Genomic DNA, 24,551 nt, shown 5'->3' with positions numbered 1-24,551 from the left:
CGGCAGTGCAAAGGCTTCCGCAGGACCACCGAGGGCCGAGGGGCTTCTGGCCATTTTCCCTGCAAGGCTGCACGCCTGGGCAGCTTGCTGAGCACAAAGCACCCTTTTCCCCCTCTTCCCCTGTGCACCCAGGGCAGCAAAAGAAAAATCCTGGGAGTCCGTGTATTGTAACACATATCCTATATTTATATACTGAAGAAAAAAAAGAAGAAAAGAAGAATCCTGTAGAAGAAGAAAATCCCCGCTGGCTCAGTTGGCCCCAGCAGGCAGAGTGTCCCAGATCAGTTCTCCGCAGAGCTCCAGCAGCGCAGCCAGCCCAGGCCCGACAGTCGAGGCCGTGTCTTCCGTGCCCTGCGGAGCTGATCTCGCAGCTTCTGCAGGATGGAGTACGGAGCTCTCTGGACTGCCCGGAGGACCAAGGCTGTTTCAATGGCCAGGTTTCTGATGGCAGGGCTGCTGTCATCTGCCGTGTCTTCAAGGGCTGCAAGACAGAGGAACACGGGGCCATAGCCCTGATCAGCAGGGACCCGAGGAGAGCCCCCTGCCAGGGCCAGCCCAGCCCGCTCTTGCCATGGCCACGAGGGAGCAGGGACCAAGGGGATTGAAACATTAATTTTGAAGAATTACAGACTTTAACTGGATATTGCTGAAGTAAGACAGATAGACTTCCCCTTTGATAAGCAGAAGCCGGATTTAAGGAACTGATAAATCATGGGGCCTGTCAACTTATGTTTGTGTGTTCTGAATAATCAATAGGCTTCAAGAAGGACAATGAATTCAGAAATCAAATACTCCTGGGAAAACGGGATTCAGTTGTCACGCAACACTAAAAGGTTAAAAAGTCAAAGCGAAGAAGATTCACTTACTTCATCATTTTGAGACCCCGCCCCATAAAAAAGACCACCGACCCATTTCAAAGAACAAACCACGCATGCTTAATAGCTTTTGGCTAATTACCATAGGAAGCGGGGAATGGGAGGTACTAAAGTCATGAATATACATTTGTGTTTTGGGTATTCAATCCTTCTGTACATAAAAAGACCCTGTGATCTTCTGTGAGCGCGCGTGTGTTCGGGAGCTATCCCGCACGCTGCCCGGCGTCGTAATTAAACATACACTTTCTAACTCTAAACTGCTGGAGAGTCTTTTGTCCGTCATTGTTGGATATCGGCATTAGGGCGATATTCCTATTTTTTTTAATAATTCAGGATCAGCCCAAAGCTGCTGGCCATGAATCCCCGACGTGTCTCCGAATTCTCCGTGTGCTCCGCCCTCACCACCCCTCGTCCGCACAGGGAGCACAGCCCTCCGCAGCCGGGCCAGAGCGTGCGGCTTCCCCCGGCAGCCCCCGCTGACAGCCTGCTGCCCCCACTCACCCGCACAGATGAGCTCGAGCTCTTCCTTCCTTCCCCTCAGGTGCCGCCCGGCCATCCCTGGGAACACAGAGCCTGTCAGGGCCCCAGCGGCACGGCGCCCTGCCGGCGGCGCTGCCAGCCCTGTGGCCACACGGCCTCCTGCCCCGGCGGGGCTCGGCCCGGGCCCTTGCCGCACGCTGCCGCCCCAGGGCACGGCTGCCAGAGGGCGGCAGCGGCCCCGAGGGCAGGCGCGGCTCCACGGCGCCGGGCGCGGATGCCGCCGCAGCCGGGCCAGCAGCCGGGGCCGGGGCCGAGCTGCGGCGGGCCGGGGATGGGGGCTCGGGCTCGTGGCTCACCCATGAACCTGATGGCCGCCTCTCGCAGGGGCTCCTGTGGGTGCTCCAGGTAGGGCAGGGCCCGGCGCAGGTGCTCGGCCGCTCGGCTCCTGTCGTCTGCCAGCTGGAGAGAGCGGCAGCAGGGAGGGAAGGGTTGGCGCGGGCTCAGCCCCTGGCCGGGCTCTGGCCGCGCCCAGCCCCGGCCTCCCCTGCCCGCACAGCCCCGAGGCCCGGCCAGCGGGCGCCGGCGCCGGGCTCTGCAGGGGACAGAGGGCCGGCTGCTGCCCGGGGAGGCGCGGTGCCGCCCCGCCCCGCGGCCCCGCTGGGCCGGGGCTCCGTGGGCACCGCACTCGGGGGCCTTCTCCGGGCTGAGGCCGCGGCTTTCAGTCCCTTACCAGTCCTTCGCCGAACCTCCACGTCTGATCCACCTGCAGCATCTGTTCAAGATCCCTCCTCCTCAGGAATCTGGCTGAAGAATGCAGCGTTTCCCGGGCGGCCTGGAGAGCAGCAGAGAGCCGCAGATGGCCCCACAGTTCAGGGCACAGGAGTGTCCCTGTGCCAAGGCCTGCAAGAGGCTCCAGCCTGCAAGGCTCCAGGGCAGGAGGCAGCCGAGCCCCTGCCCAGGGGGACGCAGCAGCTCACAAGTGCTCACCTCAAGCACACACTTGTTCTGGTCATGGCAGTGGAAGGAGAGTGGGAGCAGGCTCTGGCGCACGTGTGACTTCAGCACCTTTCTTCCCTCTTCCGTTAACGAAACCATCATGTCTTGAAAGGCAAACATAGCGCACAGCTGCACCTGGCTATCATCCTGTATGAAAGGAAGGAAAAAAGACCTCATCACGGGCTGCTTCTGGCTGACCTGGGCACCAGCCTGCAAATCCACATGGCACAAAGTGTCCATGCGGCACTCGGTGGCCGTGGCTGGGGGCACAGAGCCTTACGTTGTCAAAGAGCGGCAGGAGCGCCTCAGCCAGTCTCAGGGCGATGGGGCTGGGTATCAGGACGCCATTGTACAGAAACAAATATTTCAGTAGAACAATGGTCATCCTGATGATGTCGCCATCACTTTCCTGCAGGAGCTCGATGAGGCTTTCAGTCAGGTTCCACATTTCTTTAGCCTGTGTGGAACACAAGTCTGTGTAAGCCCAGCCTGCTGCCACAGGGCTCAGAGGCCAAAGGCCTGTGTGGAAGCACTCGGGCAGCTGAAGTGGGAGGCGGGAGAGCTGGGAGCAGCTGTCTCAGCACCCAAAACTAAGGCAAGCTCAAGCAACTGCCTTCCCCAGCCCCACGCTGCCCGCACAGCCTCAGCCGCTGCCCCCCTCTCACCATCAGGCGATTATTGCCCAGCACCACGAGGCCTCTGAGTGCCAAGAGACGCCTCTCCCTGCACTCGCTCCGCAGGTTCTTGGACAGGATCTCCAGAGCGATGCCGCTGCACTTACTCAAGTTGAGGCACTGGAGGACCTGAAAGGCACAGGGCAGTGACAGGGGTCCCGGCCGACAGCAGCCCAGACCCGCACAGGGCCGGGCCCAGGCAGCAGCAGCAGCACCAGCACAGGGCGCGGGCACCGTCCCAGGCAGCTGCGGCTACGAGAGGGCACAGAGCTGGGAGGCAGCTCAGCCAGGCAGCGCTGGCCTTCAGGCTCACCTCCACAAGGAACACCAGGGCGGGCAGATCCCAGCGTGGCTGCCGTGTGCTGAGCAGCTGGAGCAGGTAGTGAATGATCCAGGAACACAAGGGTTTGGAGACAGAAGACATCTGCCTGGCAGGAGAAAAAGTAACCAACACTGTGAACCAGGGGGACAGACCTTTCCCAGGAGTGACTCCCAGAGGTCGGCTCTTTCAGCACCATCCTGCACGGGGACCTCAGGCATTTGGGAGGTGGCTCCTTGTGGGCACCCGCCTCTGCCAGCCTTTGCCAGTCTGCTTGGTGTTCCGGGGTGACAAGGCCCTCTGGCTCATCACCACAGAGACTCTGTGGGGGACCCCGAGCACAGAGCACAGATTCTGGGGGCGGCGGCGTCAAGGGGGTCTCACCTGGCCAGCAGACCCAAAGCATAGTGGTGGGTGTCAGCATGGAGCAGCTTGTCCCAGCCACGCTGGCGTTCCATTGCCACCACCACATTCTCACAGCGCATTTGGCAGAGCAGGGACTTGAGGGTCCACGCTGCAAACCTGTGTGCAGAGCAAAGCCCAGGTCACGCTGGGAGCACTGGCTCCTGCCCTGGAGATGTGGCAGGGACAGGAGGACTGGGATGGAGCACCTGTTGGGGCTGGTGGCAAGGCCGTCTCGCTCCTGGCATGCCTTCCAGAAGGTATCGATCTCCTCTGGTGGATCCAAAGTGCTGGAGAACACTTGGAAGAGCAGATGCACAAGTAGGCGGGGGAAACACAGCCTCACTTCGAGTGGGACATAGTGCTCCTGGAGGATCTTCCACATCACCGCAGTTGCCTGCAAAGGACGAATCCCCCCGACACAGTGCTGAGGTGTTGGTGTGGCAGGGCCCCAGCGTGGCACGGAGAGGCCAGGGGAGACGCAGGGGGAGCACCGGGCCCGGTGCCCCTGAAGCTGCCCCTAGGCCAGGCTTCATCCCAGCGCCTGAGGCAGGGAGATGCGGTGGGGGAAGGAGGGTGGAGAGCTGCTGGAAAGGCAGCCGTGGGGTGAGCTGGGGCCAGTTCCAGAAACTCACAGCCAGGGCAAAGACACCAGTTTTGTCCCCATCCGAGGTGCACGTGCTGTGCTCTGGCCAGTCCTCCAGCACACGGAGGAGCATCATCTGCGCCGGCTTCGCAGTGCTGGGGGAGCACAGGATGGCCTTCCACATGGACAAAGCAGCTCTGCAGGGTCAGAACTCTGTCTCAGGGGGGCCTCGGACACAGCACCGTGGCCTGGGCTGCAGGGGGGAGCTGAGCTGGCTGCCAGCTCTGCCTCTGCCCACTGGCCCTTGCCAGCAGCATGCAGGCAGCCCGGCCCTGTGGGGACAGACCCCCGAGGGGCAGGGAGGGAGCACGGCAGCAGGCTCGGGGCCTGCCATGCCAGAGCTGGAGAAGGGAGCAGCCGGAGGGCCCTGGATTTCTCCTTTGCTCAGACACCTGGGACAGGCTGTACAGGATGATGGGCTGGGGAGCCCTGAGCCCTCTGGGCAGGTGGGCCCCATACCTGTCACACGATGGGGCCACACGCAGGAGAGTCATCACCACGTCAGCAGGCTGTGCCTCGGTGAGATCCAGCAGGGTCCTGAACAGCTTGTGCCCAGAGTACTCATTGGCCAGGAGCCACTGGTGGATGTACCTGACCATGGCAGGCGCCTGGAGAAGGCACGGGAAGACTTGGAAAGCTGCCAGAGGGAGAAATGTCCCCAGCTTCCCCAGAGAAGTGCTTCCCTTTCCGCACACTGGGTGGCCTGGGAGGGTTACAGGGACCAGCAGGGGTGGCTTGGGAGGCCAAGCAGTTCCTGGGAGGATCAGACCCTGGTCACAGGCTTCTTACTTGCTTTGGCTTGGAAAATCCCTCCTCTACAAGCATATCCAGCAGGGCAGCACTGGACTTGGTTTTGAAGAGGTCCTCAGAGTATCCTCTGAGCCCAGTCTCCTCTACTGGGGCAGCTCCAGGACCTTCCTCTTCCATGCTGGCCAATTTGGGCACTCTTGGGGATCTCTGCTCCATGTCAGCGACTGGACTGATGGGGACTTGCAGGAGAGATGCCTCGGAAAAGCTCCGAGTCAGCAAGTCCTGCAGCGGCGCCTGGAAGGCACCGACACAACTGAAGTGCTGGGAAGAGTTCAGGACAGCAAGTCCTGCACTCTGCTCTCGAGGGCTCCTGCCACAAGGACGGGTGACTCTTGGTCAAGGATTGTGCTTTGGCCTTGAGGTCAACCGGCGGCAGGAATAACGCCTCGGAAAAGCTCCGGGTCAGACACGAACGAGTGTGCTGTGAGGGGGCTCCTCACGACACCGCTCTATCCTGTCCTGTCCCGTCACGTGCTCCGAGCACAGTGGCACAGCTGCATCACCACCAGCACCTGTGTCACCACGTGTCACAAAGGCTCCTTGGACACCCTGTGCCGTTCCATGCCACGGTGAGTGACCACGCTGCTGCACCGTGTCACAAAGGGCCAATGCACACACTGCCACCTGCCCTGGGGCCGCTCCCAGCCCAGCCAAAGTGGCCCGGGTTGGAAGGAATCCCTCGCCCCAAGCGTCTAAGACAGCCCTAAGACAGGATCTTTCGGAGCGCCTCAAACCACGGGCAAACGCTGCCCTGCTCTGCGGGCTCAGGGCAGCAGAAGGAGCCCCCAGGGCTGCCGACGCAGCCGCAGCGGGAAGGGCACGGGGCCTTGCACAGAAGGTGGCACGGCCTCCTTGGGACACGTCTCGGCCGGTGGCCGTCCTAAACCCGCAGGTGTGACACAGACGAGGAACGTGTGGGCCAGGGCACCAGTGCTGCTCTGACCCCTGGGGCCAGGGGAGCGCTGAAACCGGCAGGTGTGGCAGAGTCCCCGCACAAGCAGAGCTGCCACCCCCTGAGCCCTGGCAGTGCTGGTGTCATCTCCTGCCCCAGAGACCTGTGCCCCGGGGGGCTTCTCTGCCACAGGGCAGCCAAAGCCCAGGTGCATTGGGGGCTGTGCTCCTTCCTCCAGGGGATGTTAGCAGGAGCACCTGGAGCAGCTGCTGGCAACACTTGGTCTCTTGTCAGAAGCTGTTACTCCATGCTGAAATTGTTTTCTCATTGGAGTAATTTCCTGCAGCACAAAATCACCCTGGCAGCGAAGGCATAGAAGGATCCGGCATTTAAGAATGCTCAGTTCAGGAAAGCTTTACGTCCCATTGCTCAACTCAAGTAGTTCCAAAAAGTTGCAAACTTCCTAAATTCATGGGAATGGCCTGAGAAGGTGATAGGTTTGGAAGTTTCCTTGCCATCTCAAAGCAGCAACACATTTGCCTTAAGGTCATCCATTGAATGTCACTGTACAAAACATAAGACTACACAGGGGCAAAAGAAAGGCCTTGCTTTGGTTTCGAACATTTTTCTCTGAAGGGATGATGATAAGAACCTAATTCTCTTAAGGAATAAAGGCTCTCCAGCAAGTGAAAGTCCACTCAGTGTTACAAAAGTAGCCCAAACAAATGAGTAGACTGCAGGAGGGCTAATCCTCCCTATCCTGCTACAGATACCTAAGTGGCCGAGAAAGTACAGCTCTCCCCTCTTCTCTGCACGAGAAGCAGGACCACGAACAGAAAAAGTCCCAGCTATTCCTTCTGTCCTCCATAACCAAAGCTGTGCTAAACCACAGATGCTGCCTTCAAACTGACTCCAATTCCAGCCTCAACCTCTCACCTTCCAGACAACTCCTTCGCCAGCACCCTGCCAAGCCCCCAGGTGTCCCCATCCCTCAGCAGAGCTTTCCCGTCTTCCAGCAGACCCCCTGGTTCCCTGTACGTGCCGTGGGATGGCACTCAGGACGATGTGCTCCAAGGCCTTCCCCGGTAGCGAGCTCAGGCTGCCAGGCCATCGGTTCCTGGATCATTCTTCCCGCCGACCCTTCCTGCGCACGGCTCTTCCATTTGCACGTTTGCGCTCAGCTGGGACTTGTCCACTTCACCAGGACTGCTGCTAAAGGATGGAGAGCAGCCTGGCAAGCTCCTTCTCCAGCTCCCTCTTTACTCTCGGGGGAGGTAGAACATGTCACAGGAAAGCAAGCGGTGCCAAAAGACCTGGGCGGCATCAGGCACATTTAGGAATGAAACAAGGCCTTTCTTTGATGGAAGGAAGCACAGGCAATTTAGAGAAGCAAAGAGTACTTAGCACAGATATCCTTAAGTACTTAGCACCAGTTAACATAAGAAAAACCTGGAAGCCTAGCATGACAGGAGAGTGACTTGACAAAAAGCTTTAGACATAACCTTCCAGAAGACCTAAGGGCGGCTACAGAATCAGCCCTGTGCAGGCAAGGGATGAGGAAGACGAGCTGCTTTGGTGCGCTGAGACCGATCCTGGCCAGCAGGTGGACATTAGCTTCAAGTCTAGGAATCTGACACAATGGATTTCTTTGTAAACCCCCTGCCTATCCAATCACCTCAGCAGTGTAAAGATGGATGGTATTTTTAATAGAATTCCTACATAAAACCACTGAAATTTAGACGAGGCAAAGAAGCCTTGTGGTGGAGTGCAGACCCTTTCCCTCCTGCCAATAAAAGAGCTTCTGGCGGACGATGCATTTGTCTGCTGATTTCTTTGAATTCTAGAGACCCCTCAGCACTGCTCTATCCTGAGGGAACACCCTTGGCCTTGACCCGTAGGCACCCGCACAAGCTTCAACTCAGCTGCCTCAGCTTGCAGGACCTCTCTTGGCCGGCATCCTGACGGGGATGCAGGACTGCTGCGAGGCGCTGCTGGGACCCAGCGGGACAGGACCGGCTGTCTCGTGTCCACGTAGCAGCACCCCCTGACACAGCCGGGGTCATCCCGAAAGCAGACAAGGCTCACGTGTCAGCAGAGAGGAGCAAGGAGCGCTGGGCTCCTCTCAGGGTGTCTCAGCTGGGCCTGCCCCACAACACGCCCCCATTTGAAGGCCTGCTAATGCCCAGCTGCCAGAAACGCCTGCCTTGTTCTCTCCAAGATGCACAGGAAGAGCCGATGAGAGGGCGCCTTGGGAGGCAAACCTTCCAAGACTTTTCTGAGGCCAGGGACACAGCAAGATCAGCCAAGACTCTCCGTGCCGCCTGGCCCACACAGCCCAGCTCGGTGCCGGCCCTCTGGGCCGGAGCCGCTTCCAGCGAGCAAGACAGAAATGCATATTGCCAAGAGTTGAAACACAGCAGACAGGTAAGATGTGAGACGTGTGTGCATGAAGGCCTTTGAATTCACAGCTCTCCGAGACAGCTTTGGGGCTCGCAGCTGTTCAGAGATGCTCCTGCTCACAACTGTGTCCACAGTGGGGGTAACACACCCTGCTGTAGGTGCTTGCCTTGGTCTCTGCAGGTTCAGGTGGATTCCAAACCTGCTCTTCACAGCCTTCTCCCTTCCCTTCTCCATCTGCCAAGTGCCACGGGCCTCAAGGACTGAAAGGACCACAGACAGCTAAAGGGGGACACTTGCACCTTCCTCACTGGGAGCTCCATGGAAAGCGCTTTCCTTGAGAAGCAAGTCTCTTTTCCCCAGAGGCGTTTCCCCACATTGGGAACTTTCCTGGGGAACACCAACACACTCTTAAGAAACCCTGGCAAGGCTGAATTCCTTCTGGTCCTTTCTGGCCAGGCGCTCCAGCTCTAGCTCGTATTCCCCCCAGTGTGATTCCAGGTGGAGGTTCGCACATGCAGCCCCAGGCCCTCTACAAACACAAGCTGCCCGCTGCCTCTTCACCTGCCTCCACTCCTGCCTGCGCTCACAGCAGCAAAACCAGGCTGTTCCCGGCCAGAGACCAGAGCCCTGTTCCCGCAGGACGCTCTTGCCAGCACCTTCCAGGACTCTCCGCTGTGCACGCAGCACTTTTCATGCCCGCTCTCCACAGCCTTTGGAACACAGAGCACAACCTGGCTGGCGCTGCCGTCAGCACACCCCAAACACAGGCGGAGGAAGGAGAAGCAGGGGCTGCTTTGTGGCCATGCCCAAGAGAGACTGGAAGGGTGCCCTCCCTCTGCTCTCACTTGGGTGCCTTTCTGACAGGCTCTGAGGCAGGGGCTGCGATTCCTCAGCTCTGGGCACCAGAACCGCAGCCGGGATCCCGGCACTGCCTGACGGTGCTCCGGGCAATTGGCACGGTGGTCGCGCGTCCCAGCCTCGGCCACCCTGCTGCTGCTTCACTTGCCCTCAGGCACAACAAAAGCTCAGTGTTTAGTTGTCAAGGATGCTCGGGAATAAAACAATCTGAAACGTACTTGTGACTGCAAAACAAGTTTTCTTTGATGAGTTGCTGATGCAATAAATACATCCCAACCCCTGGATTGGTGAAAAGCTGCTGAGCGGCAGCAGGAGACGGAAGGTGATGCTCAGCTGGGAGATGCAGGCAGCCCATCCAACTTCAGGGCATGCCCTGCATCAAAAGAGCGTGAATTTAGTCCATGTCGCCACTCCACCCCAGAACCAGGTTTCATAGCTCCTCCTCTGGACTGGAGCTTCTCCAGTTACATCATCACCTCACAGATGGCCAGAGCAGGAGTGGTGAATGTGGGCAGAGCTTCGGCCACAGAATCAACCTGATCCAGCACCAGAACATCCACACTGGGGAAAGGCCGTACAAGTGTGGGGAGTGTGGGAAGGGCTTCAGCCACAGAGCCAGCCTGAGCTTGCACCAAAAGATCCACACTGGGGAGAGGCCCTACGAGGGTTCCCAGTGTGGGAAGGGGTTTCGGGTCAGCAGCAAGCTCCTTGAACACCAGCAGACACACACAGAGGAGAGGCCCTTCCGCTGCCCCGACTGCGGGAAGGGCTTCAGGCACAACCCCAACCTCATCATCCACCGGCGCATCCACACTGGGGAGAGGCCCCAAGAGTGTCCCCAGTGTGGGAAGAGCTTCTCACAGAGCTCAGCCTTGACCCAACACCAACAAAGGCACCATCAGGAAAGCCCTGCCAGTGCCCCCAGTGCAGAAAGAGCTTCGAGCTCGGCTCCAGCTCCAGCCCCCACTGGAGGAGCCACATTGGGCAGAGCCCCGGTGACCCACATTCCCTGTGTTCCGTGTTGGGTGGATTTTAGATAACTTTGGGTGGTTTGGGGCCAAATCTGGTGGGCTTTAGGGTGGATTTTTTATCCCTTTGGATGATTTTACGCCCATTTGGGTCTGGTTTCGGCTCATTTGGGTGATTTTATGATAAACTGGGATATTTTTGGTGGATTTTAAGTCCCTTTGAATGATTTTTGCCCCACATGGGTGGATCTTAGGTGTGCGTGGGAGATTTTAGGCCCCTTCTTTTTGGTTATTTTTGGCCCTTATGAGTGGATTTTCAGCCTCTTTGGATAATTTCATGTCAAACAAAGTCCTTCTCTGGTGATTTTAGGTCCTTTTGTGTGGCTTTCAGGCCATGTTGGGTGATTTTAGATCTTTTTGGTTGATTTTAGGCCAAACCGGGTACGTTCAGTTTGGATTTTACACCCATTTGGGAGATTTAAGAGTGATTTCAGGCTATTTTGTGTGGGGTTTTTTTTAAACCAGTTTGTTCAATTTTAGGCCCCTTGGTTGGATTTTAGAGCCCTTTGGATTCTTTTAACCCCATTTGGCTGATTAGAGGCCAAACCATGGAGATTTAGGGTGTATTTTGGTGCCCTTTGGGTAATTTTAGGCCACTTTGTGGGGATTTTAATCCCATTTGGATAATTTGAGGCCAAACCTGATCGGGTTTAGGGTGGATTTGAGGCCCCTTTGGAGAGTTTTAGGCGCATTTTTGGTGATTTCAGGGCAAACCCGGCGGTTTTAGGACCGCGCGTCCCCTTGGCCCCGCCCCTTTCCCCTCCCAGTTCCCGCCCTTTCTCTGACCCCGCCTCGTTCCATTCGTTCCCCGCCCTTTCATTGGCCACGCCTCCTTTCCCTTGGGTCCCGCCCATCTGCTGGCGCGTTCCGTCCAGCGCATGCGCAGATGACCCAAAAGTGGCTTCCCCGGGCGCCGCCATCTTTGTTCCTGGTTCCCCGAGCCGGCTCCGGCGTGTCCGAGACCTACGGTGGGGCAAGGGGGATCTAGAGGGGATCTCTAGGGGATCTCTAGGGGATCTCTAGGGGATCTCTAGGGGTCTGGGGGGACCTGGGGGTGTCTTTAGGGGGTTTAGTGGGTGGTCTGTAAGGGGTTTAAGGGGGTCCATAGGGGATTTAGGGCGGTCTGGGCGTCCCTAAAGGGGGTTTGGGGGGCTATAGGGGCTCCATAGGGGTCTGAGGGGTCTATAGAGGGTCCGTAGGGGTCCGTAAAGGGGCTCGGGGCGTCCCTAAGTCCGGGGCTCTGGGGGTCTCTTTTGGGATTATTGGGGTCTGGGTGGCCTTTCCGGGGCTTGGGGGGTCTGTCGGGGATCTGGGGGAGCCTGTAGCGGCTCCGGGGAGGTGTGGGGGTGTCCGTGGGTCCCTGTGTGGGGTTTTGGGGCGGTCTGAGGGTCCCCAAAGGGGCTCTGAGGGGGCTCCAGGGGATATATAGGGGATCTCGAGAGGGTTCAGCGTGGCCTGGGGGTCTCTCTAGGGGATCTGGGGGTCTCCCTAGGGGATTTTGGGAGGGCCTGGGGGTCCCTGGAAGGGGTCTGAGGGTCCATTTAGGGGATCTCAGGGTCTCTGCAGGGGATTTGGGGAGGGCTTGGGGCTTCCTAAAAGGGGCTGGGGGGGAGGGTCCCACAGGGGATTGGGAAGGGGTCTGGGGGTCTCTATAGGGGATTTAGGGGGGGTCTGGGGGGTCTATAGGGGATCTGCGGGGGTCCCTAAAAGGGGTTTGGGGTGGGTCTATAGGGCTTCTGTGGGAGCCTGGGGGAACATATAGAGGGTTTGGGGAGGGTCTTGGGATCTCTGTAGGGAAATTTTGGGACCCTTGGAGGGAATTTTGGGCTCTGTACAGGGAATTCTTGGAAATGTAGAGGTCCAAATGGGGCAATTTGGGGTTTTCTATTGGGAACTTTTTTGAATTTTGGGGCCTCTATTGGGAATTTTGAGGGGAATTTTGGGGGAATTTTGGATCCAAAAGCAGGGACTTTGGGTCCAAGTGTGGGAATTTTGGGATCTCTAGAGGGGATTTTGGGGAATTTTGATACCAAATGTGGGAAGTTCCGGCAGTTCTTGGTGATCTGCAGCACCGGCACGAGCAAGTCCTGCCTGCTGCACCACTTCATCGAGAGCACGTGTAGGAAATTTTGGCAATTGTCAAGGATTTCAGGAATTCTGTGACTTGTGGAAGTTTCGGGAAATTTTCTTTGGATTTTGGGGGACTTTCTGGGTGCTTTCGGGGATTTTTAAAATATTTTTAGGAATTTTGGGGTGGTGTTTTTGCATTTTTAGACTGTTTTCTGTTGTTATTTGGGGGCTTCTTTGGGTTATATGTTGGGAATTTTGAGAAATCTGAGGAGTTGGGGAGTTTTCAGGGAATTTTTGTGGAGTTTTGAGGGATTTTAAAAAATATTTCTGAGCATTTGAAGGGTTTGTTTGGCTTGTTTGTTTTCATTTTCGGGGTGATTTTTGATGGAGTTTGGTTGAATTTCTGGGGAATTTTGGGGAATTTGGGAAATTCTGGGTAGTCTGGGAAAATTTGGGAATATTACTGGAAGTTTTGCAGGCATTTTCTGGCTTTTTTTCTTTTTTGAGCTATTTTGAGGCTTTTTTCAGGATTTTTGAAAAATAATTTTCCTTTTTTATGCAGTTTTGGGGTGATTTTTTAAAAAAATTTTTGGGAATTCTGTGTCTCTCCGGGCTCTCCCCCATCCTGCGGCATTTTGGGCAATTTTCTGTCACTCTTGGGTCATTTTTGGTCACGCTTTGAATCATTTTGAGACATGTTTTGTAATTTCAGGGGCATTTCTAGTCAGGTTTTGGTCATTTGGGGGCCATTTTGTGGCCATTTTCTGGCACCTTTCAGGCACTGTCGGTCTCTTTAGGGGCGCGTTTGGTGACTTTTGGGCCGTTTTTTGCCGGTTGCGGTCCCGGTCTCAGTCTTGTCCCGGTGCCAGCTCTGGTGCCGGTTTCCGTCCCGGTCTCGGCCGCAGTCCCGGTGCCTGTGCAGCGCCGCTGCGGGTGCTGCTGTCGGTTCCGGTCCCGGTCCTGCAGCGGTGCCGCTCTCGGAGCCAGTCTCGGATCCGGTGTCGGTCTCACTCCTGGTGCTGGTGCCGCTTCTGGTGCTGATTTTGGTCTGGGTCCAGGTCCCGGAGATTTTAGGCGGGTTTGGGTAATTTTAGGCCAAACTGGGCAGGTTTAGGGTGGGGTTTTGAGCCTTTTAGTGTGGATTTTTGGCCCCTTTGTCTGATTTTAGGCAAAATCTGGTGGGGTTTAGTCCCATTTGAGTGATTTTAAGATAAACTGGGCAGTTTTAGGGTGGATTTCTGATCCCTTTGAATGTTTTTTAGGCCCATTTCGGTGGGGCTTAGTCCCATTTGGGTGAATTTAGTTCAAATCTGTTAGATTTTAGGGTGGACTTCAGGTACATTTTGTTGATTTTAGGCCACACCCGGTATTTTCAGGGAGGATTTCACAGCCTTTTAGGAGATTTGAGGGGATTCTTGGCCATTTTGTGTGGGTTTGAAACCACGTTTGGCAATTTTAGGCCGCATTGGCTGGTTTTAGACCCCTTTGGATGATTTTATCCCCAAGTGGCTGATTTCAGGCCAAACCCTGTGGCTATAGGGTGGCTTTTAGTGCCCTTTGGGTGATTTTAGGCCACTTTGTGGGGATTGCAGGCCTCTTAGGGTGACTTGAGGCCAAACCTGATCGGTGTAAGGGTGGATTTTAGGCTTCTTTAGACAATTTCAGTCCCGTTTGAATGATTTTCGTTCGAACCGGGCCCTTTTAGGACCGCGCGTCCCCTCGGCCACGCCCATTGTCCTCACGATTCCCGCCCTGTCCCTGACCCCGCCCCTTTCCCCTCCCAGTTCCCGCCCTTTCCTTGGCCCCGCCCTCCCAGGCCGGGCCCGGGCCCGGGCGAGGAGGAGGAGGGAGGGAGGAAGAGGCGCAGCGGCAGCAGGAGCGGGAGGAGAAGACGAGCGGAGGGAGCGGCGGCTCCAGCGCTCCCTGAACTGGCGGCACCGCCGGGATCATCGCCCCCCATCCCGCAGGTGCCCGGGGAGGGGGAGCTCGCCCCAAATATCCCGGGGGGTCCCTGGGTTTGGGGTTTGTTGAGGGGATGTTTGGAGCTCGCGGGGATCCAAAGCCGAGCAGCAGATGCCCCTCGGGGGCACATCGGGGGCTCCCCGGGAGGTGTTTTTGGGGTGTCCCGGTGCTGGCAGAGCCGGGGCGGGGGAACACCGGGTTTGGGGAGCCCGGGAGAGCCGCCGCTTCCCTGAGCGGGAGCCCAGAGAGAGGAGAGCCCAGAACCGCAAAGCGGGGAGCCCGAGAGGCGGGGGAACGCCTGGGATTGCCGGGACCCCGTTAGGGGCTGGAGGGGCGGGATGGCCGGGAAGAGGGTTCGGGAGTCGCGGTGCTGGAAGTGGCTGCTCCCAGTGTAAGCCCAGTCACTCCCAGTATCCGTAGGTGGGAGACAGAAGAGGGGGGAGCTTTTCGGGTTCCTGGGACTCGCCGCAGCCCGGGGAGGGCGGGCACCGAGCAGACGGGGGATCTCCTTCCCCTTCCCTGTGACACGGAGGCAAATCCCATCCTGTCCTTGTCCTTCCTCCCCCAGACAAGGAGCCGAGCATGGAGAGCAGGGAGGACAAATCCCCGCGGCAGAAGCTCGTGGCAGAGGCCGTTTTGAGCGGCTCCACGGCGCAGGAATGCAACGGGGAGGAAAAGGGCCGGAGATCCCTGAGGAGGAGGGGCTGCAAACGCAGCTGGCGAGGATGTGAGGAGGAAAGAGCCAGGCCGGGCCGGGAAGGCGGCCGGAGATGGAGCCAGAGCTCAGAGCTGGTGTTCCACGAGCAGCTTTGTGATGGGGAGAAACCCCACAAGTGCTCCGAGTGTGGGAAGAGCTTCAGCCAGGCCAACAGCCTGATCTGCCACCAAAGCATTCACACAGGTGAACGGCCCTACGAGTGTGGGGAATGTGGGAAGAGCTTCAGCCAGAGAATCAACCTGATCCAGCACCAGAACATCCACACTGGGGAAAGGCCGTACAAGTGTGGGGAGTGTGGGAAGGGCTTCAGGTACAGAGCCAACCTGAACTTCCACCAAAGGATCCACACTGGGGAGAAGCCCTACGAGTGTGGGGAATGTGGGATGAGCTTCAGGCAGAGGTCCAGCCTACTCCGCCACCAGATGTTCCACACAGGGGAACGACCCTACGAGTGTGGGGAATGTGGGAAGAGCTTCACAGAGAGAGCCACCCTGACTGAGCATCAGAACATCCACACTGGGGAAAGGCCGTACACGTGTGGGGAATGTGGGAAGGGCTTCAGGCAGAGAGCCAACCTGAGGCTACACCAAAAGATCCACACTGGGGAGAGGCCCTATGAGTGTAGGGAATGTGGGAAGAGTTTCATCCAGAGTTCAAGTCTGATCAGCCACCAAAGCATCCACACCGGAGAGAGACCCTATGAGTGTGGGGAATGTGGGAAGAGCTTCAGTCTGAGGTCCAGGCTGATCTTTCACCATAGAATCCACACTGGGGAAAGGCCCTACAAGTGTGGGGAATGTGGGATGAGCTTCAGCCGGAGCTCCCACCTGATCCTCCACCAAAGGACCCACACCGGGGAACGGCCCTACGAGTGTGGGGAATGTGGGAAGAGCTTCAGCCGGAAAATCAACCTGATCCAGCACCAGAAAATCCACACTGGGGAAAGGCCGTACAAGTGTGGGGAGTGTGGGAAGGGCTTCAGCCACAGAGCTAGCCTGAGCTTGCACCTAAAAATCCACACTGGGGAGAGGCCCTACAAGTGTTGCCAGTGTGGGAAGGGGTTTCGGGTCAGCAGCAAGCTCCTTGAACACCAGCAGACACGCACAGAGGAGAGGCCCTTCCGCTGCCCCGACTGCGGGAAGGGCTTCAGGCACAACTCCAACCTCATCATCCACCGGCGCATCCACACTGGGGAGAGGCCCCAAGAGTGTCCCCAGTGTGGGAAGAGCTGCTCACAGAGCTCAGCCTTGACCCAACACCAACAAAGGCACCATCAGGAAAGCCCTTCCAGTGCCCCCAGTGCAGAAGGAGCTTCGAGCTCGGCTCCAGCTCCAGCCCCCACTGGAGGAGCCCCATTGGGCAGAGCCCCGGTGACCCACATTCCCTGTGTTCCGTGTTGGGAAGTCACCTTGCCGATTATCCTTTTGATTAGACCTTAATTATTTTCTCTTCTCCCTCTCTTTGTACTGCAAAAGCCAAGAGAGACTGTAGCCCTGCTTTCGTGCCTGAGATCTTTTGGTTTTGTGAAATTCTTTTCTCAGGGAATTTTCTGTAAACAAGAGGAGTGTTTTTCTAAAAACTGTAGCATTGTTTTTCATTCCTTTTCCTAGGAGGGACTTCTTGATGTCCCTCTGCTCTGACCAATGTGATTGACGAGGTTTGTCTTTTTGTCACCAATCAGATTGGTCTGTGTAAAATACTAAGGGAGACACATTCCGAAAAACTAAAGGAGTCATTTTCAGCCTTGGGAAGCTCCGAGTCTCCCAGCTCGGTCCCGCCCAGTCCCGCTCGGGGACGCGGCCAAAACTCCCCGGAGCGAGCGCGGCGGTCCCGGAGCGATCCCGGAGCGATTCCGGGTCCGATCCCCGTCCCGGTTTCGGGCTCGGTCTCAGTCTCGGTCTCGGATCAGCGCCAGTCTCGGAGCTGGTTCCGGTGCCGGTCTCGGTCTGTCCCGGAGCGCTGCCGGTCTCGGTTCTGGCCGCGGTCCTGGAGCCTTCCCGGGGCCGGTTCCGGAGCGCTCCCGGCGCCGGTCGCAGTGTCGGTCGTGGTCTCAGTCTTGGTCCCGGTACCAGTTCTGGTGCCGGTTTTGGTCTCGGTGTCGATCCCAGTGCCGGTGCCTGTGCGGGGCCGGTCTCAGTTGCGGTGACGGTCTCAGTGTTGGTGTTGCTGCAGGTTCCGGTGCTGATCTTGTCTCGGTCCCGGTCCCGTTCCCGGAGGTTTTTGGCCCATTTGGATGATTTGAAGCTAAACCTGGTGGATTTACGGTGGATTTTCGGCACAATTGGCAATTTTAAGCGAACCCGGGCGGTTTTAGGACCGCGCGTCCCCTTGGCCCCGCCCCTTTCCCCTCCCAGTTCCCGCCCTTTCCTTGGCCCCGCCCTCCCAGGCCGGGCCCGGGCCCGGGGGAGGAGGAGGAGGGAGGGAGGAAGAGGCGCCGCGGCAGCAGGAGCGGGAGGAGAAGACGAGCGGAGGGAGCGGCGGCTCCAGCGCTCCCTGAACTGGCGGCACCGCCGGGATCATCGCCCCCCATCCCGCAGGTGCCCGGGGAGGGGGAGCTCGCCCCAAATATCCCGGGGGGTCCTGGGTTTGGGGTTTGTTGGGGGGATGTTTGAAGCTCGCGGGGATCCAAAGCCGAGCAGCAGATGCCCCTCGGGGGGACATCGGGGGCTCCCCGGGAGGTGTTTTTGGGGTGTCCCGGTGCCGGCAGTGACTGCTCCCAGTATGAGCCCGGTCAGTCCCAGTATGAGCCCAGTCTGTGAAAAACAAGGTTCACTTTCTATGTAAATTTTCAGAAATAGGTTTAATAGAAAATGAGTCAGTTAGGAGATAAAAAAAAAAGCTAAGTACGTTTGGCCGGTTGACTTGGCATTTAGCCAAGTCCACACTCTGCTGTATCAGAGTCATTCTTTAAATGCCATTGCCATTGTATCAACCTGTTGAATGTTCATATTTTTCCATAAACTAGTTTCCATATTCCGGGAACTGTTTTGCATGGTCCCTCCTTGGGTCCGCTGTTTTAGGGCATGCGTGTTTCTTGGCTGTGTCTTCCTTATCACCTCCAGGTTGAGCCTTGGTCCGTACTTTCTTCAGATGGTAGATGCTGATAGTTGGTATCTCAATAGCAGAGTCTCCTTTACATGTTCACTAGATGTTATCCCGACCAAACAGACAGTTTAAGCATACTATATCATCTAGTACCTCTATGCCTAATTTTCTTTACTAATAGCAGAACTAAAAAACCTTATATCATTACACAATATTCTTAACCATATAGAACACATCTTGCAAAAAGCCAAGTTTATAATATGCATTTATAACACTGGTCAGTCCCAGTATGAGCCCAGTCAGTCCCAGTATGAGCCCGGTCAGTCCCAGTATCCGTAGGTGGGGAGACAGAAGAGGGGGGAGCTTTTTGGGTTCCTGGGACTCGCCGCAGCCCGGGGAGGGCGGGCACCGAGCAGACGGGGGATCTCCTTCCCCTTCCCTGTGACACGGAGGCAAATCCCATCCTGTCCTTGTCCTTCCTCCCCCAGACAGGGAGCCGAGCATGGAGAGCAGGGAGGACAAATCCCTGCGGCAGAAGCTCGTGGCAGAGGCCGTTTTGAGCGGCTCCACGGCGCAGGAATGCAACGGGGAGGAAAAGGGCCGGAGATCCCTGAGGAGGAGGGGCTGCAAACGCAGCTGGCGAGGATGTGAGGAAGAAAGAGCCAGGCCGGGCCGGGAAGGCGGCCAGAGATGGAGCCAAAGCTCAGAGCTGGTGGTCCATGAGCAGCTTCGTGATGGGGAGAAGCCCCACAAGTGCTCCGAGTGTGGGAAGAGCTTCCGCTGGCAGAGCGACCTGCTCCGCCACCAGAGGACCCACACTGGGGAGAGACCCTACGAGTGTGGGGAGTGTGGGAAGAGCTTCAGCCGACGGTGCCACCTGATCTGCCACCAGAGGATCCACACCGGAGAAAAGCCGTATGAGTGTGGGGAATGTGGGAAGAGCTTCAGCCATAAATCCCACCTGATCCGTCACCAGATGACCCACAGTGGGGAGAGGCCCTACGAGTGTGATCAATGCAGGAAGAGGTTTCAGACCAGCACTTATCTCCTCGTGCACCAGAGCACGCACACGGAGGAGAGGCCCTTCCATTGCCCTGACTGCAGGAAGGGCTTCAAGCGGAGCTCACACCTCATCCAGCACCAGAAGATCCACACCAGGGAACGACTCGATGAGAGCGAGGAATGTGCGAAGAGCTTCAGCGTGAGGTCCAACCGGATCCATCACCAGAGGACCCACCCCGGGGAACGACCCTATGAGTGTGGGGAGTGCGGGAAGACCTTTAGCTGGCGGTGCTGTCTGATCAGCCACCAGAGGATCCACACAGGAGAACGGCCCTATGAATGTGGGGAATGTGGGAAGAGCTTCAGCCAGAGAATCCACCTGATCCAGCACCAGAACATCCACACTGGGGAAAGGCCGTACAAGTGTGGGGAGTGTGGGAAGGGCTTCAGGCAGAGCGGCAGCCTGAGGTTCCACCAGAGGATCCACACTGGGGAGAGGCCCTACAAGTGTTGCCAGTGCGGGAAGGGGTTTGTGACCAGCACCCTGCTGCTTGAACATCAGCAGACACATGCAGAGGAGAGGCCCTTCCACTGCCCCGACTGCAGGAAGGGCTTCAAGCGGAGCTCACACCTCATCCAGCACCAGAAGATCCACACCAGGGAACGACTCAATGAGAGTGAGAAATGTGGGAAGAGCTTCAGCATGGGGTCCAACCGGATCCATCACTGGATGACCCACGCTGGGGAACGAACCTTTGAGTGTGGGGAATGTGGGAAGAGCTTTAGCTGGCGGTGCCGCCTGATCAGCCACCAGAGGATCCACACAGGAGAACGGCCCTACGAATGTGGGGAATGTGGGAAGAGCTTTAGGCACACACCCAACCTGATTATCCACCAGAGGATCCACACTGGGGAGAGGCCCTACAAGTGTTGCCAGTGTGGGAAGGGGTTTGTGACCAGCACCCTTGAACACCAGCAGACACACACAGAGGAGAGGCCCTTCCGCTGCCCCGACTGCGGGAAGGGCTTCAGGCACAACTCCAACCTCATCATCCACCGGCGCATCCACACCAGGGAGGGCCCCAAGAGTGTCCCCAGTGTGGGAAGAGCTTCTCACAGAGCTCAGCCTTGACCCAACACCAGCAAAGGCACCATCAGGAAATCCCTGCCAGTGCCCCCAGTGCAGAAGGAGCTTCGAGCTCGGCTCCAGCTCCAGCCCCCACTGGAGGAGCCACACTGGGCAGAGCCCCGGTGACCCACATTCCCTGTGTTCCGTGTTGGGAAGTCACCTTGCCGATTATCCTTTTGATTAGACCTTAATTATTTTCTCTTCTCCCTCTCTTTGTACTGCAAAAGCCAAGAGAGACTGCAGCCCTGCTTTCGTGCCTGAGATCTTTTGGTTTTGTGAAATTCTTTTCTCAGGGAATTTTCTGTAAACAAGAGGAGTGTTTTTCTAAAAACTGTAGCATTGTTTTTCATTCCTTTTCCTAGGAGGGACTTCTTGTTGATGTCCCTCTGGTCTGACCAGTGTGATTGACGAGGTTTGTCTTTTTGTCACCGATCAGATTGGTCTGTGTAAAATACTAAGGGAGGCACATTTGAAAAACTAAAGGAGTCATTTTCAGCCTTCTGAAGATCAGAATCTGTGTTGTTGTGGTGTAAAACAGCATCGATTTTAGAGACTGGCTCTGTGCAGACTGGGATTGTGCAGACTGGGATCACATGGACTGGGATTTCACAGGCTGGACCATCTGGATCAGAACCATGGAGACTGGGATCATACGAACTGGGATCACATGGACTGGGATGGCTGCATCGGAACGATGCGAAGCGAGGCGGTCCCGCCCGGCCCCGGGGAACCGCCCAGTCCCTCCCAGTCCCGCTCGGGGACGCGGCCAAAACTCCCCGGAGCGAGCGCGGCGGTCCCGGAGCGATCCCGGAGCGATTCCGGGTCCGATCCCCGTCCCGGTTTCGGGCTCGGTCTCAGTCTCGGTCTCGGATCAGCGCCAGTCTCGGAGCTGGTTCCGGTGCCGGTCTCGGTCTGTCCCGGAGCGCTGCCGGTCTCGGTTCTGGCCGCGGTCCTGGAGCCTTCCCGGGGCCGGTTCCGGAGCGCTCCCGGCGCCGGTCGCAGTGTCGGTCGTGGTCTCAGTCTTGGTCCCGGTACCAGTTCTGGTGCCGGTTTTGGTCTCGGTGTCGATCCCAGTGCCGGTGCCTGTGCGGGGCCGGTCTCAGTTGCGGTGACGGTCTCAGTGTTGGTGTTGCTCCGGGTTCCGGTGCTGATCTTGTCTCGGTCCCGGTCCCGGTCCCGTTCCCGGAGATTTTTGGCCCATTTGGATGATTTGAAGCTAAACCTGGTGGATTTACGGTGGATTTTCGGCACAATTGGCAATTTTAAGCGAACTCGGGCGGTTTTAGGACCGCGCGTCCCCTTGACCCCGCCCCTTTCCCATCCCAGTTCCCGCCCTTTCCTTGGCCCCGCCCTCCCAGGCCGGGCCCGGGCCCGGGGGAGGAGGAGGAGGGAGGGAGGAAGAGGCGCAGCGGCAGCAGGAGCGGGAGGAGAAGACGAGCGGAGGGAGCGGCGGCTCCAGCGCTCCCTGAACGGGCGGCACCGCCGGGATCATCGCCCCCATCCCGCAGGTGCCCGGGGAGGGGGAGCTCGCCCCAAATATCCTGGGGGGGGTCCCTGGGTTTGGGGATATTTTTGTGGGCGGATGTTGGGATCGGGATTGTGTGGGGCTGGGTGGGTGGGATGTGGTTTGAGAGTAAATCACACTTGGAGAGTTCTTGGTCACATGGACTGGGATTTTACAGACTGGGATCACATGGACTGGGATTTCACAGGCTGGACCATCTGGATCAGAACCATAGAGACTGGGATCATCTGGACCGGGGTGGCCGCCTCGGAACGATGCGAACCGAGGCGGTCCCGCCCGGCCCAGGGCAACCTCCCCGTCCCTCCCAGTCCCGCCCGGGGGCGCGGCCAAAACTCCCCGGAGCGAACGCGGCGGTCCCGGAGCGATCCTGGAGCCGATCCCGGAGCGATTCCGGGTCCGATCCCGGTCCCTGTTTCGGCCTCGGTCTCAGTCTCGGTCCCGGAGCGCTCCCGGTGCTGATTCCGGTCGCGGTGCCGATCTCGATCCCGGAGCGGTGCCAGTCTCGGTGCCAGTGCCGGTTCCAGTTTCAGTCCTTGTCTCAATCTCGGTGTCGGAGCGGTGCCGGTGCCGTTTTTGGTCCCGGAGTGCTCCCAGTGCCAATCCCAGTCTTGGTCCCGGAGCGGTGCCAGTCTCGGTGCTGGTTCCGGTGCCGGTCTCGGTCTCGATCCCGGAGCGCTCCCGGTCTGCGTTCTGGCCGCAGTCCTGGAGCAGTCCTGGTGCCGGTGCCGGTTCCGAAGCGCTCCCGGCGCCGGTCCCAGTGCCGGTGTCGGTCTCAGTCTTGGTTCCGGTACCAGTTCAGGTGCCGGTTTCGGTGTCGGTCCCACAGTGCGGGTCCCGGAGCGGTGCCGGTCTCGGTTCCGGTGTCGGTCTCGGTCTCGGTGCCGTTTCTGGTGTCGGTCTCGGTCATGGTGCCGGAGATTTTAGGGTCTTTTGGGTGATTTTAAGCCAAACCGGGCCCTTTTAGGACCGCGCGTTCCCCTGACCCCGCCCATTTCCCCTCAGAATTCCCGCCGTTTCCTGGACCCCGCCCCTTTCCCCTCCCAGTTCCCGCCCTTCTCTGACCCCGCCTCGTTCCGTTCGTTCCCCGCCCTTTCATTTGCCACGCCTCTTTTCCCTGGGGCCCCGCCCATCTGCTGGCGCGTTCCCTCGAGCGCATGCGTACATTACCCAGAGGTGGCTCTCCCGGGCGCCGCCATCTTTATTCCGGGTCCCCCGAGCCGGCTCCGGCGTGTCCGAGACCTACGGTGGGGCAATGGGGGATCTATAGGGGATCTCTAGGGGATCTATAGGGGTCTGGGGGGACCTGGAAGTCTCCTTAGAGGATTTTAAGGGGGATCTGCAGGAGATTTGGGGCGGTCTGTAGGGGCTTTAGGGCGGTCTGGGGATCCCTAAAGGGGGCTGGGCGGGTCTCGGGGCTCTATCGGGGTCTGGGGGCTCTGTAGAGGGTCCGTAGGGGTTCGTAAAGGGGGTCCGGGCGTCCCTAAATGGGGTCTGGGTGTCTGTGGGGGATTTGGGGGGTCTGGGGGGGTCTGGAGGTCCCCAGGGGGGTCTGAGGGGATATATAGGGGCTCGATAGAGGGTCCGGGGGCGCCTGGGGGACCCTATAGGGGATCTGGGGTTCTCTACATGGGATGTAAGGGGGTCTGGGGGAGTCTTGGCACCTCTATAGTGGAGTTTTGGGGCCCATAAAGGAAATTTTTGTGAATTTTGGCTCTATACAGCTAATTCTTGGAAATTTGGGGTCCAAATTGGGCAATTTGGGGTGTTCTATTGAATTACTAAAAAAAATAGGAATATCGCCCTAATGCCGATATCCAACAATGACGGACAAAAGACTCTCCAGCAGTTTAGAGTTAGAAAGTGTATGTTTAATTACGACGCCGGGCAGCGTGCGGGATAGCTCCCGAACACACGCGCGCTCACAGAAGATCACAGGGTCTTTTTATGTACAGAAGGATTGAATACCCAAAACACAAATGTATATTCATGACTTTAGTACCTCCCATTCCCCGCTCCCTATGGTAATTAGCCAAAAGCTATTAAGCATGCGTGGTTTGTTCTTTGAAATGGGTCGGTGGTCTTTTTTATGGGGCGGGGTCTCAAAATGATGAAGTAAGTGAGTCTTCTTCGCTTTGACTTTTTAACCTTTTAGTGTTGCGTGACGACTGAATCCCGTTTTCCCAGGAGTATTTGATTTCTGAATTCATTGTCCTTCTTGAAGCCTATTGATTAGTCAGAAAACACAAACATAAGTTGACAGGCCCCATGATTTATCAGTTCCTTAAATCCGGCTTCTGCTTATCAAAAGGGAAGTCTATCTGTCTTACTTCAGCAATATCCAGTTAAAGTCTGTAATTCTTCAAAATTAATGTTTCAATCCCCTTGGTCCCTGCTCCCTCGTGGCCATGGCAAGAGCGGGCTGGGCTGGCCCTGGCAGGGGGCTCTCCTCGGGTCCCTGCTGATCAGGGCTATGGCCCCGTGTTCCTCTGTCTTGCAGCCCTTGAAGACACGGCAGATGACAGCAGCCCTGCCATCAGAAACCTGGCCATTGAAACAGCCTTGGTCCTCCGGGCAGTCCAGAGAGCTCCGTACTCCATCCTGCGGAAGCTGCGAGATCAGCTCCGCAGGGCACGGAAGACACGGCCTCGACTGTCGGGCCTGGGCTGGCTGCGCTGCTGGAGCTCTGCGGAGAGCTGATCTGGGACACTCTGCCTGCTGGG

The 24,551-nt window shown here is 57.6% G+C and overlaps 1 protein-coding gene and 1 pseudogene across 1 annotated transcript in view; one reads left to right on the top strand and one right to left on the bottom strand.

The window, feature by feature from the left end:
• The window catches only part of LOC136303562 (uncharacterized), a gene marked incomplete at its 5' end in the record, with an annotated part of 1,177,971 nt that extends 1,157,662 nt beyond the window's left edge, over positions 1-20,309 (top strand). Inside the window, 5 exons of the mRNA XM_066207196.1 lie at positions 6,769-6,780; positions 9,898-10,247; positions 15,225-16,348; positions 18,856-19,329; positions 19,414-20,309. Coding sequence (XP_066063293.1) covers positions 6,769-6,780; positions 9,898-10,247; positions 15,225-16,348; positions 18,856-19,329; positions 19,414-20,309 — 2,856 coding nt within the window. The remainder of the gene's footprint in view (positions 1-6,768; positions 6,781-9,897; positions 10,248-15,224; positions 16,349-18,855; positions 19,330-19,413) is intronic.
• Positions 282-5,358, bottom strand: LOC136303578 (maestro heat-like repeat-containing protein family member 7; annotated as a pseudogene).
• Positions 20,310-24,551: the final 4,242 nt, after the last annotated feature.

This window comes from Chamaea fasciata, unplaced genomic scaffold (genome assembly GCF_029207755.1).
Source record: "Chamaea fasciata isolate MVZ Bird 193981 ecotype frontalis unplaced genomic scaffold, bChaFas1.0.hap1 SCAF_37, whole genome shotgun sequence".
In the NCBI taxonomy this organism is placed as follows: Eukaryota; Metazoa; Chordata; class Aves; order Passeriformes; family Sylviidae; genus Chamaea; species Chamaea fasciata.
The sequence above is the reverse complement of the archived record's forward strand: the minus strand, read 5'-3'. Positions and strand labels throughout refer to the sequence as shown.